The sequence below is a fragment of the Anguilla anguilla genome, chromosome 6 (genome assembly GCF_013347855.1).
Source record: "Anguilla anguilla isolate fAngAng1 chromosome 6, fAngAng1.pri, whole genome shotgun sequence".
NCBI classification, from domain to species: domain Eukaryota; kingdom Metazoa; phylum Chordata; class Actinopteri; order Anguilliformes; family Anguillidae; genus Anguilla; species Anguilla anguilla.
This window is the reverse complement of record NC_049206.1, coordinates 57,638,174-57,652,704: the sequence shown is the minus strand read 5'-3', so window position 1 is coordinate 57,652,704 and position 14,531 is coordinate 57,638,174. Positions and strand designations below refer to the sequence as shown.

The following is a 14,531-nucleotide window of genomic DNA, read 5'->3' as shown; positions in this document are numbered from 1 at the left end:
AAAGGCTTCCAGTAACAAGCCTCTTCCTTATAGTCTGGAGCTACAGTTCACAGCAGTGCTGACTGTGCTGCAATGGTTGCTGCTGAAATGAGAAGCTTTGCTGTAATCCAGTTGACTGGAGGTGGGGTTTTGGGGGGGGGGGGGGGTGTGGTCCGTCCTGACTCACGTGCGCACTCCTGTCTATCCCACAGGCCTCTCTGGCGTGGGACGAGCTGGAAGGGCATCGGAGAGCGCGCGTAATGTCCCGTCCCGCTTGTTGTGTGTCACTGCCTCTCTACCCCCCCCCCCTTCCGCCCCCCCAATCTGTCTACTGCCCTGTCAATGGTCGTTTGTCCTGGGCTATAAAGGGGCAGAACAGTCCCACTCAGTCCATTGTTGTGGGCAAACGGGCTCTCGCCATAAAGGCCTACTGTCCCGCGGGTCACCGGACTGGTGTCATAAAGAGGTTAAAGGTCACCGTGCAGCCCATTTCTGGTGGAGATTGGTCGGGAAGTGCATACCAGTCATGCAAAAATCCGGTCCAGGTGCTAGCTGCTATTTTTATTTGGAGAGACGTGAACATTGTTTTCGCTGTTCTCAGCCACATCTTTTCGCCCTTGACCCGGCATTGTCGTCATTTTGTCCTGCTGAAATACAGCCAAGTCATGACAGTGGACAGATGGCAATGGGAGAGTTGAGGGGTCATGAACCCGATAATGGGGCGGAGCCACTGGCAGCTGTCAATCACTGACTTGTGTGAGCCAGTCATGTGACTTTGGCCCTGTTAAGATCCCTGAGTCACGGTAGAAACACTCTGTTTGGAGGTTCATGGAGCCCCACTTTCCCATTTCCTGTGGCGAGTGCAGTCTGGTGTTGGATGCTAGAATCTTGAAAATGCAAAAATCAGTTCACCCCAAATCTTTATTTGCCGTAATTCTGTGTGATCCTATCTTGCTGCTGCTCTCAGCTTTCTGTAGACTCGGGTGCGATCCTACCCTCCTGTAATTAGATAAGACTAATTTAGCAGTATTTCCTATCGTTTCTCTCCAAATATGGACAGTCGGGATAATAAAACCGAAAGGTACTAGTTTCCTATGTTGGGTGTTGCTTAATTAAAAATAAACAGATTCACGGTTTGTCCTTAGCTTTTTTTAAAAATATATATTTTTTATTTTTATCCTATATTTTACAAGGAAAACCCCATTCAGATTGACATTCTTTTTCAAGGGGAACCTGAAATATACAGTACAGATGGCTATAAAAAGTTTGAACTCACTTTGCTTTCTTAATTATGCCTCTTGTCATGTGCAATTGTAATATCATGTCAGAAACCACTTACAAAATGTGGGTGTTTTTTCCCCTCAAAGTTAAGGACAACCCGTTAAGTGAGAGAACTAAATCAAGCCCATAATGGCCATTAATCTCGTGAAATATGGAGATATGGAAATGAGGTGTTGTTCCTGTGCAGATTCCAGGTTCACGCTGTGATTGGCTGAGCATATTGGTCGTGATTGGCCGAGCAGTCGATACCACATGTGCTGCTCCTTATTCATCATCATTCAACTTACTTTTTTTTTTTTTTTCCCCAAAGATTTCAGATCTGTTTTCCGAATCGAGTCTTTCTTCCAATGCATTTTCTCCCTGCCCTCACCGCCTGCGTCCTGCCTGCCCTCTGACCTCTGACCTCTGACCCCGCAGGGCTGCCTGCAGGAGCAGGAGGACATCGAGCCGGACTCGGCCCTGTCCCAGAGCCCCAGCGTGCAGGACTGGCTGGCCCAGGCCCGCTCCACCCGGTCCCTGCAGCACCAGGACAGCGTGCAGCGGCAGAAGGTGTGGTTACCGCCACCGGGGAGGGGGCGGGGGGGTCCGGGGGGGTCCGGCGGTACTCAGGGGGTTCTGACCGAAATGGGATTACCACAGCACCACCACGGGCCGCTTATCTGAGAGGGGTTCAGGAGGGAGTAGAACCAGGCATGGGTCACTCCATTCATGTGATTGTGATTTTTACAGGAGCTGGAGGAACAGCTGGACAAGCAGAAGAAGCTCCTGAAGTCCGTCGCCAGCCTGGGGGAGGAGATTCTGACCCAGCAGGCCACGCCCAACGGAGCCAGGTAAGCGCACCTGTGGAGGTCTGTCAGGTGTACTACAGAAACCCTGGAGTTTATGCCACACTGCAGACCAGTAACCCCCTCTGTTCTGTGCCCTCTCTTCCTCTCTCCCGGTCTGTGCATCACTCTCCCTCTTTCATTCATACTGTACCTCTATCTCTTTCCCCCCTCTATCTTGCTCTCCATCTCCTCCTCTCTCTCTCTCTCTCTTCTACTCCCCCCTCTCACTCTCTCTCCTTCTCTTTTTTCTCTCTCCCCCCCGTATGCTCTTCATCCCTCTGTCCTCCTCTCACCCTCCCTCCATCTCTCTTCCCTCTCTCCCTCCCTCCCCCTCTCTCCCCCTCCCACCCCTCCAGTCCTGCGGAGTCCGTGCCCCGGGAGCTGGGTCTGGAGCAGGAGAGCCAGGCCGCCCTGGATCAGATGAGGCAGAAGTGGGAGAGCCTGAGCAAAGAGCTGAGCACCAAGCTGCAGCTCCTGCACAGCACAGTGGAGCAGGACAGCAAGCAGCCTGTACTATTATTATTATTATTATTATTAATAATAATGCTGTTATTATTATTATTAGTCACAGGAATAGTAGCATTAATAATTGCAATTTTTAAATTATTTGCACTAATTACTGAATTGTGTAATAAACAATTATTAATATGCATTTCAAATTATTATTACTCGTATTATTATTATTAGTACTAGTAGTGCACCTGTGACCATTCCAGAAATATAGCGCATGTCAGTGGGTCTTTTTGATCATTTGCTACTTCCGTCTTGTGTCATGGGAAGAGAGTTTGCCCATGTTCCTGTTTTTCGTTCCCTGTGACTCCCAGGTGTACAACAGGCCCAGCAGAGTCACCACCTCCGGGCCTTCGTTCAAAGGAGAGGCGCAAGCTCAGGACAAGTCCTCCCTAAAGTCTCTGTTTGGGGATTTCAGCCAGGCTTACGAAGAGGCGCGCTCGCAGGTACGCCCCCCCCCCCCCTCCGGTTCCTTCCTCATCCTGCGTTTTGGTTCGACGAGCTCTGAGCGCTGAGTGACGGTGTCGTGCAATGTGTCCTCCTCGCAGCCAGGGGGCGCTGAGAAGCAGGGCATTCACCTGGAGCAGCAGCTCTACGCCGCTGTGTCGGCCAGCTCCTCCTGGCTGGACGGCGTGGAGAACAGCCTGTTCTCCGGACCCGTGCTGCTGGCGGAGGACACAGAGACGCACCTCTGTAACCAGGAGGTGAGGACCCGCGTTGTCGTGCACTAGTGGGAAAATGGAGGAACTCAGACTTTAGGAACATTTGTGCCCCTCTGTAGTAAACCGGGGCCTGGATTCAATAAAAAAAACTTGCAATTGAATGAAAATACATATTTTCGTCTTTATGAAAGCACTTTGGCAAGATTAGCAATTACTAAAACTATGTTGTGTTGGCAACTAAAAGCAACACTAATTTGTACAATTTTCTGTACATTTTTAAGTTTTGTGACATCTTGAGAGTATATTCTTTTTCCATAAAGTTTCTGGGGTGTCAAAAGTGTAAAGAACATTAAAGTAATAATGAATAATAATTCAGCCCAGGGCAGCTGTGCTGTGGGTCATGTGACTGAGTTTGGATTTGGTCCTTATTCAGGCTTTGAAGAAGGATCTGGCAGAGGTGACAGAGGAGGTGGGGAGGAGCAGGGAGGTGCTGGGGAGTGAGGAGGGGCTGGGCGGTGAGGACCAGGAGGTGATGGAGGAGACGCTGGACTACCTGGCTGCGCGACTCGGGTCCCTGGACTCAGTGGTGGGCCAGCATTGTGAGGACACCAGGAGACGCATGCAGGAGCTCGCTGCCTTTCAGGTCTGTGCGTCTGTGCGTGTGTGCGTGTGCGCGTGTGCGCGTGAGAGAGAGAGAGTGTGGGTGTGTGTGTGAGAGAGAGAGAGAGAGAGAGAGTGTGTGTGTGTGTGTGTGTGAGAGCGAGAGAGTGTGTGTGTGTGTTAGAATGTAGGTGAAAGTGTGTCTGTGTGTCTAGGCCACCTTGGTTGGTGTAGGAGTGTGCGTGTGTGCATGTGTGCGTGTGCGCGCGTGTGTGTGTGTGTGAGAGTGTGTGTGTGTGTGTGTGTTAGCATGTTGGTGAAAGTGTGTCTATGTGTCTAGGCCACCTTGGTTGGTGTAGGAGTGTGCGTGTGTGCATGTGCGCGTGTGCGCGTGTGTGTGAGAGAGAGAGAGTGTGTGTGTGTGTGTTAGCATGTTGGTGAAAGTGTGTCTGTGTCTAGCCCACCTTGGTTGGTGTAGGAGTGTGTGTGTGTGTGCGTGTGAATGGATCAAGTGTATTTTTGAGAGTGTACATGGGTTTGTGTAAGTGTGTGTGCTTGTGGGTTTGAGTATGTGTTTGTAGGGGTTATTGTGTATGTATATGAGTGTACGTTGGCCCGTGTTTGCATATATATGTATGTATGTACATGGATTATGCATTTTTGTATGTATATGTGTACAGGTTAGTGTAAATGCTAACGGTTCTCTTGTCACGCACACAGACGGAGTTGCGGCTGCTCTTCACGGCTCTGAGTGAGACCAGATACCAGGTCCTGCAGACTCTGACCGAGGCTCTGGACCGACCAGCCTCCAAACAGATGGAGGTGTGTGTGTGTGTGTGTGTGTGTGTACCCTCAGAGCAGCGCCTCGCGCTCCTGTCCTCCCCTGTCCTGGTGTGGAAGCACACCCTGACAGTGCGGTTCCTCTCTCTCCCTCCAGTGCATCTCGGAGGCAGAGGACAGTCTGAGGGAAATTGAGCAGAGGATCTGCGAGCTCAAATCCACGGGAGAGGAGCTACAGCCCGACCAGGGCTCAACGCAAGAGCTGCTCAAGCTGCAGGTACTGCCGTGTACTCGATTACCTCAATCACACACACACACACACACACACACACGCATATAAATACGAACACACACACACACACTGCTGCCATAGACTGATTGCTAGTATGGGTAACCGATAAACCTACATAAACTGATCCAATCATATTAGTGCTGTGTCTTGTATTACTGCTCTTATGAGGACCTTGTGTTTCCCTTATGAGGACCTTGTGTTTCCCTTATGAGGACCTTGTGTTTCCCTTATGAGGACCTTGTGTTTCCCTCATGAGGACCTTGTGTTTCCCTCATGAGGACCTTGTGTTTCCCTGTGTTTTCCCAGGACATGTATGAGGAGCTGGTGCTGACCGTGGGCTCGCGCTGCAGCGGGCTGAACCAGAACCTGGCGCTGAAGGCCCAGTACGAGCGGGCCCTGCAGGACCTGGCCGACCTCATCGACACCGCTCAGGACAAGATGGCCGCCGACCAGAAGATGATGGCCGGCTCGGTGGCGGAGGTCCAGAACCTGCTGGACAAGCACAAAGTAGGGCTCTTCTCCCGTGTGGAAATGAATGTTGAAAACACATTGGATTAAAATACGCTACTGAGATGATACTGCAATATTGCAACTTTCAAACACTGCAGTTTAAATTACATGGTTGCACGGCTGTGAAATCTATTTATCGTGTAAGTCCATATATTTACAAGAATATTGGTCACACAGCTCTCAGAAAGCATGATTAGTGTGAACAGACAAGCTTGAACGCGACTTTCGACGGGCAAGCTTGAACGCAGTTTTTTTACAGGCAAGGTTGAACGTGGTTTTTGATGGGTGAGGTCGATTCGCGGTTTTTCATAGGCGAGGTCGACCACAACTTTTGGCGGGCAGATTTGAGCGCGGTTTTTGAAGGGTGAGGTCGAGCATGTTTTTTTTCGACGGGCACGCTCCGTGACTCTTTCCTCTCCCCCCCCCCCTCCCCTCCCCTCCCCTCCCCTCCCCTCCCCCCTCTCAGGAGTTCTTCCAGGGCCTGGAGTCCCACATGATCCTGACGGAGACGTTTTTCCGGAAGATCAGCAGCTTCCTGCTCCCGCGGGAGAGCCAGACTCTGGAGGAGACCATGGCCCAGGCGCAAGGGGTCCTCAAACAGGCCCACAAGAGGGGTGTGGAGCTGGAGTACATCCTGGAGGTCAGCACCCCAACATCAACCAACAACCAACATTACGCTGCAAAAAAAAAATTAATCACAATCACGTAAAGTTTATGCTACGAAAAATGAAATCATAATGATATTATCTTTTAAAATTCAGACATAAATTGTATTTTTCCATTTTCAGATTAATTTTCTTATGCAGCAAGATTAGTTTTCTTAATTTAATATTATATTCTTTGTTTTGATATACAGTATCTTGCTTATTTTTAAATGATGCTTATCTTTCCTTATTTTAAATTTGCATTTTTTACAGTGTATTTGTTTGCTTGTTTTGTTGTCTACTTGTAGAATTGAGATTTGTATTCTATGTGTGTGTGTGTGTGTGTGTGTGTGTGTGTGCGTGCGCGCATGTGGGCTTGTGTTTGTTTGTGCTCTGGTTTTTGATCCTCTGTGCTTGCCGTACGTGTGCTGTGTGCTCTCTCAGTCCTGGAGCAGTCTGGAGCAGGACTACCAGGCCCTGCACCGGCAGCTGGAGACAGTAGAGGGCAGCATCCCCATCGTGGGTCTGGTGGAGGAGACCGAGGAGAGACTGACCGAGAGAATCGCCCTATATCAGGTATACACACACGCACGCACGCACACTCTCTCTCACACACACACACACACACACGTGCATGTGCTCAAACACACTCACTCTCAAATACACACACATACAGACAGTTGTGACATCACCTTAATGGTGAAAACCAGAGAGGTAACAACCAACAGAACAACAGCTATGGTGATTGGTGGACACTGCTTCCTGCATGCAGAGAGCCCGGAAGCACAGCCAATCAGGTTTGTCTTAACTCCTTTCTGCGCCCACAGCGACTGAAGCTGAACTTGACGCAGCACCAGCACCAGCTGTACCAGGTTCTGGAGGACGGGAAGAGGCTGCTGCTGTCGGTGTGCTGCTCGGACCTGGAGAACCAGCTCACCCAGCTGGGGGAGCACTGGCTCAACAGCACCACCAAGGTCAACAAAGAGCTGCACCGGCTGGACTCCATCCTCAAGCACTGGACACGGTCAGGGGCTGCCTCCAGACACACACACATGCATGCGCATGCGCACACACACACTCACACACAGACACACACACACACACACCCTCTAACACACACACACACGCATGTACACGCACGCGCACACACCCTATAACACACATACACACACACACACCCTATAAAACACACACACACACACCCTATAAAACACACACACACACACACACACACTCCCTCTTTTAGACACACATACACACTCACAAACACGCACACACATAAATAACGTCCTCACAAGCCTGTACTATGTCATATAACAGTACATCAGGACTGAGCTGCTATAATGTTACTTGAAGGAAGGGGAATGGACTCTACAGGGAGATCTCTGGTTCTTTGATCATGGTGATTCATAGACGTGTTCCCTTGTTTACTTTGATCGTGAAATCCGTGAGTTTGACGCTGTTTACAGAACTTCAGTGGGATTTCCCAGATGGCGGTTGAGCACTTAATGAATCTCGCTGTGCGTGAAACGGTCATTGAATAGCAGTCCTTTGTAAATATACGGGATTCCAAGTAGGAGTAACATTTAGGTATTTAGCAGAAATCCAGATCGACATACATGGCTTATTTTTATAGTCATTTTTTCAAAATCAATTTACACAGCTTAATATTTAACTGGGTTAAGTACATCGCTCAAAGGTACACATATCACTACCCTGCCTGGGATTTGAGGTCCAAGCTCGGTCTCATTACCATTATATTGTAGTGTCCTTTTTAGCTATCATAGTTGGATGCCGACCTGAATGCTTGTCATGTGACCTCGCCCGCCCCCCCCCCCCCCCCCCCCCACAGGTACCAGACCGAGTCCTCCGAGCTGAACCAGTGGTTGCGGTCCGCTCTGGACCGCCTGGAGTTTTGGACCACCCAGTCGGTGACCGTGCCCCAGGAGCTTGAGACCGTCAGGGACCACCTTCTGGCCTTCCTGGTGAGAGTTCCTGGAGGGGTCGAGATCGATCACACTGCGCTCCTGATCTGTTCACTCAGTACCCGCGTCCTGCTGCCACTTCTGGCTTTTGCGTGGCCTCTCGAGGCCTTCATAGAGCTTCAGCTGCAGTTTCTTAGCGCCCCAAGCCTGCAGTTTTGGCTCGTCTCAACAGGCCATCCAGGGGTAAAGGGCCGTGCAATGTCAAGAGTAGAGTTATCACAAAAAGCTAGCAGTCCACTTTCTTTGGAATTATTACACTAATACCAAGGTGGCTTTGTATGGGTGGCATTTAGAGTCATTTTGGCACCTCTAAGGCTCAAGAGTGGTTAAGCAAATGGAGCAGTCCGAGTCTTTGTCATGAAGCACTTAGCTTGACACTCTAGACAGAACTCTAGCTCTAGCATTTGGATGGATCCAACTGACCTGACCTGGAAATGCAGCCATTTTGTTTTCTCTGGGACATTGGAAGTGGGGGAAAAACCAAAGTGCGGGCGGGGCTGTAGCTCACGTCCTCCTCCCTTTCCCCCTCGTCCCTCAGGACTTCTCCAAGGAAGTGGACGCCAAGTCGTCGCTGAAGTCGTCGGTGCTGAGCACGGGCAACCAGCTGATGCGGCTGAAGAAGGTGGACACGGCGGGGCTGCGGGCGGCTCTGGCGCAGGTGGACACGCAGTGGGCCGAGCTGCTCACGCGCATCCCCGTGGTGCAGGAGAAGCTGCACCAGGTACCCGCGCCGCCGCATGCACCGCATGCATGCAGTCTCACAAACGCTGGTCAACATGCGCTAATGCATGTCCGTGAACACCAGCATGCACCAGCATGCACCAGCATACACCAACATGGACCAGTATTCACCAACATGCACCAACATACACCAGCATGCACCAGCATACACCAACATTCACAAACACTGACACTCACAGACATGTAGATTGCATAATTGCATACCACAAGCACCCCTTGTATCAAGCTAACACCTGGTAACACCAGCATAAACCCCATCCACCACAAACTTGTATGTGCGCAATGTGTAGCACGCACCGATAAACACCGCCACATAATAACATGCCCCGTATGTGCTCAACACATATCCTGGTCTGAATGAATCCCCCGAGGCTAGGTCCTTCCTGCCATTGTACTCAGTCCTGTTCTCAGTATAGCACAGCGTTCTGTTGAATGCTTTTGACCCAGTCTGAAGCTGAAGCTGAGACTGAAGCAGAAGTTAGCAGTTGAAGCTAAAGGCTAAAGGCTAAAGGCTGCGTTGGGCATCTGTGTACCCCCAGCTCCAGATGGAGAAGCTGGCATCTCGGCACGCCATCACCGAGCTGATGAGCTGGATCTCGCTGATGGAGAACGTGATGGAGGAGGACCAGGAGAAGATCCGGGGGGTGGTGGGGTCCCAGGCCATCCGGGACTACCTGCAGAAGTACAAGGTAACGACCGCCCCCCCCCGTCTTCATGTTATTAATTTTATTCGTCATGTCTGTTCTTTTTAAAAACATTGGAAGTGCTCGCCCATCTCTGTGCTAGTTCTTGAGTTATGAAACTTAAGTCTAGTGATTCATGAACTAAAAGTTTATTCAAAATCCTACTTGACTGAACTATAATACTGTGTTGGCGTATGGAAAAAAGAAGCCTTCTGAGAATTCCATTGTTTGGAGGTTTCTGCAAGACACTGCAGATTTATTTAATGCTCTAGGGTTACTGTATGAGGATATGCTGAATTGATTCCACTTTGTTTCCTCCAAGGGCTTCAAGATCGATGTGAACTGCAAGCAGCTGACCGTGGACTTTGTGAACCAGTCGGTCCTGCAGATCAGCAGCCAGGATGTGGAGAGCAAGCGGAGCGACAAGACCGACTTCGCCGAGAGGCTGGGCGCCATGAACCGCCGCTGGCAGATTCTGCAGGGCCTCATTACCGAGAAGGTACCATAGAAACCAGCCAGAGGTTTTCATCACAGAGAGGGTACCATAGAAATCAATCAGAGCTTCTCATCACTGAGAACGTACCATAGAAATCGGCCACAGCTGCTAATCTCTATGAAAGTACCATAGATATCAGTCGGAGGTTCTTGCTTAGAAGGAACCATAGAGCTCATCCTCTCCAACATCGCTTGTGCGTTCCCTCAGATCCAGATGCTAGAGTCTCTGCTGGAGGCGTGGCTGGAGTACGAGAGCAATGTGCAGACCCTGAAGACCTGGTTCACCGCACAGGAGGAAAAGCTGAAGAAAAAGCACCGGATAGAGGACCTGGCCTCGGTGCAGAATGCCCTGAAAGATTGCCAGGTAGGATACAGGACAGCACAGCATGCCCTCCAAAGACTACAGGTGATGCTGTGGTGGATGTTACCTGTTCATATTGCTCGCTCTTGAGAAATGAGAAGTCTCTGGTTTGGCGATCTCTCACTCTCCAGGAGCTGGAGGAGTTGGTGAAGGAGAAAGAGAGGGAGGTGGAGAAGGTGGAGGAGCGGGGCTGCGCTCTCATCCAGAACAAGAAGGAGGAGGCATGTGCCGTCGTCATGGACGCGCTCCAGGGGCTCAACCACAGCTGGGCCAACCTGGACCACCTGGTGGGTTTCCTCATCTTATGATGTCACCTCTGTGTTTACGGTCAAGTGCCTTAGGGGCTGCTCTCACTGCTAGTGGGGTTGCCAGTTCCCATTCCACTTGGGACACAGCCACTGGGAATCTGCGTTGATCTGTTTCAGTGAATATGCAGCTGGATAAAGGGATTGTGTTCTTGTGGTATATGAGGGCGTTTTTGAATCATCGAAAACTAATAAATACAAAAACAGTATCCCAGTGAAATGGTCAGTCACAGCTTGTGCTGATTCAGCAGCCTGACAAGACTCTCAGTTTTGGCTAATTCACTTTATTGATGTAAAACACGGTTTCAGCTGACTGAGTGACCTGACGCGTTGCTTTTTGTCCGATTTGCGTGCAGATCGGACAGCTGAAGATCAGCCTGAAGTCCGTGCTGGACCAGTGGAACGTGTACAGGCGGGCGTCCGAGGAGATCAATGGCTACCTGATGGAGGGGCGGTACTCCGTGTCCCGGTTCCGCCTCCTCACCGGCTCCCTGGAGGCCGTCCAGGTGCAGGTGGAGAACCTGCAGGTACGGAACCTCGGTCCGGGTCCTAGCAACGTTTGGGTCTCGTGAGAATTTCTCTGCCTACAGTAATTCTCCATCGACTGTAAAGTATTTCAAGAAGTCAGATCGTCTGACAATCGTCCTGTGTAGCCCACTAGCCTGGACTGGGGTGAATGTGTGTTGCGTGTGGGGGCGGCTGTGCTGACTGCAGTGTCTCTGCAGAACCTGCAGGAGGAGCTAGAGAAGCAGGAGAGCAGCCTGAGGAGGTTCGGCTCGGTCACGCACCAGCTGCTGAAGGAGTGCCACCCGTCCGTCGCCGACACCCTCAACACCACCCTCAAGGACGTCAACATGAGGTACGGCTAACAGGAAGTGTTCAGTCATTATTTGTGAGACAGGAAGTTCCAGGTAAACTCCAGGAAGTGAACAGGAAGTGATAGATAATGGCTGTTGGACAGGAGGTTGCAACTAAACTGCAGGGACTAGACAAGAAATGACAGGCTGTGGCTCTTGGATGGTAAGATCCTTGGAAACTTCAGGAAACTTGACAAGATGTGATTGGAAGTACTTGTTAGAGAGGAAGCTTTAGATAAACCACAGGAAGTGACAGGCTGTGGCTGTGGTAGTAGCTGTTATACAGGAAGTTCCAGGTAAACTGCAGGAAGTGGATAGGAAGTGACAGACTGCGGCTGTGGCAGTAGCCGTTAGACAGGAAGTTCCGGGTAGACTGCAGGAAGTAGACAGGAAGCTGAGGGTAAACCCGGCGCGGTTTCAGGTGGAACGGCCTGCTGGAGGAGATCGCGGAGCGGCTGAAGAGCAGCAAGGCGCTGCTGCAGCTGTGGCAGCGCTACAAGGGGCTGTGCGGCCAGAGCGCCGCCGGCGTGCAGCGGCAGGAGGAGCGGGCCGACCACCTGCTGAAGACTGCCGCCAACAAGGACATCTCCGACCAGGAAGTGAGCGCCTGGATACAGGACTGCAGCGTGAGTGCCCCGGGGGGGTGGGGGGGGTGTTCTGTGTGTGTGTGTGTGTGTGAGAGAGAGAGAGCATGTGTAGCACCAAGACTTCTGTGTGTGGTGTGTGTGTGTGTGTGTGTGAGAGAGAGAGAGAGAGAGCATGTGTAGCACCAAGACTTCTGTGTGTGGTGTGTGTGTGTGTGTGAGAGCATGTGTAGCACCAAGACCTCTGTGTGTGGTGTGTGTGTTTCACCAAGATGTGTGTGTGTGCATGTGTTATACGGGAATATGAGTTTGTCTGTAGTTGGGGTATGTGTGTGTTTTTAAGTATATGTTTTTTTAAGTGTGTGTGTGTGTGTGTGTGTGTGCTAGCAGGTGCTAACGTGTGTGTTAGTGGGAGCGCAGCCAGCTCAATTCCCCTCACAGTACCGCTCCTGAACGTGCTCCTCCAGTGGCAGTTGCTCATTCTTCCACGGGCCTGATTTACTTTGGCGAGATTCCTTGAGTAGCCTGGGCTCTTTGCCATGTGCTTCCAGCACTTCCATGTGCGGCTAGCATCTATTAGAAGCAATTATTTCAGTAATCAAACAAATGATTCATTCACTCAAATAAATGCAACTTCTCAGATCAAGAGCGACACGGAAAAACGTGAAATCGTAGCATGCTGGCAGGTTCAGTGGGTTTGCAAGAAAGAGCACTTGGCAAAGCAGCGGAAGAAAAGGAGGATTGTGGAATCGCACGAGGGGTGTCGGGCGAAAGCTTTCCGCTTGCCCTGAGCGCGCACAATGCAGCTGTCCTTCTTTCAGGAGCCAAATTACACTCACTGTCTGGGCCTGAATAGGGGCCTTGGCGCTCTTTGGGAAGGTCAGAGCGCTGCACTGCGCTGTCCAGGAGTTTCTGATTTCCCGCCAGCTGGTTGCCTGGCGACTCGAGTCAGACCCGCAGTCACCAGATTAAACTTTCCCCTCTCCCCTCTGTGCCCCTCCGACGTGCTCTTTGCACAGTTTTGGGTGGGGTTCCAAACCTTGGAGGAATATTTCAGTTAGCGTGATTTTGATTATTTTTTTAGAGTGCACTGAGGTGGGTGTGGCCAGTGTATTGGCAGTGGGCATGGTCAGTGTGGTGATTGTGGGTGTGGCCAGTGTACTGAGAGTGGGTGTGGTCAGTATGCTGATTGTGGGCGGGGCCCAGTGCATTGACAGTGGGCGTGGTCTCTCTGGGACAGGAGCTCCTGCGGACCCAGAAGGCAGTGCAGGACTCCCTGCAGGTGCTGTACGAGCTCGGAGAGCAGCTCAAGCACCAGGTGGACGCCTCCGCCGTGGCCGCCATCCAGTCGGACCGCCTGTCCCTCACGCAGCGCCTGGGAGTGGTGGAGCAGGCCCTCACCAGGCAGCAAGCGGTACTGCAGGTAGGACAACCCACCCCACCCACCCCCACATTCATCAGCACACCTCATTCATCTGCTGGAAATATTGTTGAGATGATCATTAGTAGAATCAGCTGTGCCAAATTAGGGTTGAAATGAAGGCCTGCAAGACAGTAGATCTCCAGGAGCAGAGTTGGGCATCCCTGCTGTAGGGTGTAAAATAGCTTTTTCTGCTGCAGTGATCCTTGTTCAGAGTGTGGGTGGGCACAGCAGTTAAAGCACAAATGGTGATTATAGATTCGGGCAGAAGAAGAGGAGAGGATGAAAGAAATGAGCTCCTCTCTCCCCTGAGGTTTGATTGCCGGGGTCACGTGCCGTAAGGTTCTTTGGAATGAGTCACTCACTGGACGGTCGTGAAACGGTCACCATGGAGACTGCCTCTCTCTCTACCCCTCTGCCTCTCTCCCCCCCCAGGCTGGGGTGCAGGACTTTGAGACTTTCGGCGCGCAGCTGGAGTCGCTGAGCTGCTGGGCGACGGAGGCGGAGCAGCTCCTGAAGGGGCAGGACCCCGGGCGGTCCTCTGACCTGTCAATCATACAGGACCGCATGGAGGAGCTCAGGGTGATTCTCTACACCCGTAATTCTCTACAGTTCTCCAAACCCTCCTCTTTACGACCATAAATGGCAATTCAACCATTACACTATGGCCACTCTTCTAATCTTCTATCACCGTCTACACATTCGTAGTAATCTAACCACCGTCTACAGCCACATGGTGAAGTAACTATCGTCTACGGCCTTTATGGTCATTTTAACAGCTGTCTATGGCTGAAGGTAAATTTAACCCTTGTCTACAGCTGCACAGCAATTTAACCATCATGTACGACTGCATGGTAAAGTTACTGTCATGTACAACAGTTGAGTATCAGAATCAAACGTCTGATGTGTTTTAAAATATTATTGATGGTTCTTGAGTTGGATCATCAGCAGAATAAATAGAGGTATGAGGAGAGACAGATCTCCTTGTGCTGGTCTACCTTACAGACACAAACAG

The 14,531-nt window shown here is 51.0% G+C and overlaps 1 protein-coding gene across 13 annotated transcripts in view; it reads left to right on the top strand.

The window, feature by feature from the left end:
- The window catches only part of LOC118229330 (nesprin-1-like), a 186,322-nt gene that overhangs the window by 139,414 nt on the left and 32,377 nt on the right, over window positions 1-14,531 (top strand). For all 13 annotated transcript variants that reach the window (XM_035421203.1, XM_035421205.1, XM_035421216.1 and 10 more), the window contains 23 exons: window positions 1,678-1,809; window positions 1,990-2,090; window positions 2,444-2,597; window positions 2,912-3,043; window positions 3,146-3,301; window positions 3,693-3,902; window positions 4,580-4,681; window positions 4,797-4,916; window positions 5,238-5,438; window positions 5,908-6,081; window positions 6,530-6,661; window positions 6,913-7,109; window positions 7,938-8,070; window positions 8,609-8,791; window positions 9,351-9,500; window positions 9,817-9,993; window positions 10,198-10,353; window positions 10,482-10,637; window positions 11,012-11,182; window positions 11,381-11,514; window positions 11,934-12,138; window positions 13,337-13,519; window positions 13,952-14,098. In XM_035421203.1, the coding sequence (XP_035277094.1) occupies window positions 1,678-1,809; window positions 1,990-2,090; window positions 2,444-2,597; window positions 2,912-3,043; window positions 3,146-3,301; window positions 3,693-3,902; window positions 4,580-4,681; window positions 4,797-4,916; window positions 5,238-5,438; window positions 5,908-6,081; window positions 6,530-6,661; window positions 6,913-7,109; window positions 7,938-8,070; window positions 8,609-8,791; window positions 9,351-9,500; window positions 9,817-9,993; window positions 10,198-10,353; window positions 10,482-10,637; window positions 11,012-11,182; window positions 11,381-11,514; window positions 11,934-12,138; window positions 13,337-13,519; window positions 13,952-14,098 (3,606 nt within the window). The remainder of the gene's footprint in view (window positions 1-1,677; window positions 1,810-1,989; window positions 2,091-2,443; window positions 2,598-2,911; window positions 3,044-3,145; window positions 3,302-3,692; window positions 3,903-4,579; window positions 4,682-4,796; window positions 4,917-5,237; window positions 5,439-5,907; window positions 6,082-6,529; window positions 6,662-6,912; window positions 7,110-7,937; window positions 8,071-8,608; window positions 8,792-9,350; window positions 9,501-9,816; window positions 9,994-10,197; window positions 10,354-10,481; window positions 10,638-11,011; window positions 11,183-11,380; window positions 11,515-11,933; window positions 12,139-13,336; window positions 13,520-13,951; window positions 14,099-14,531) is intronic.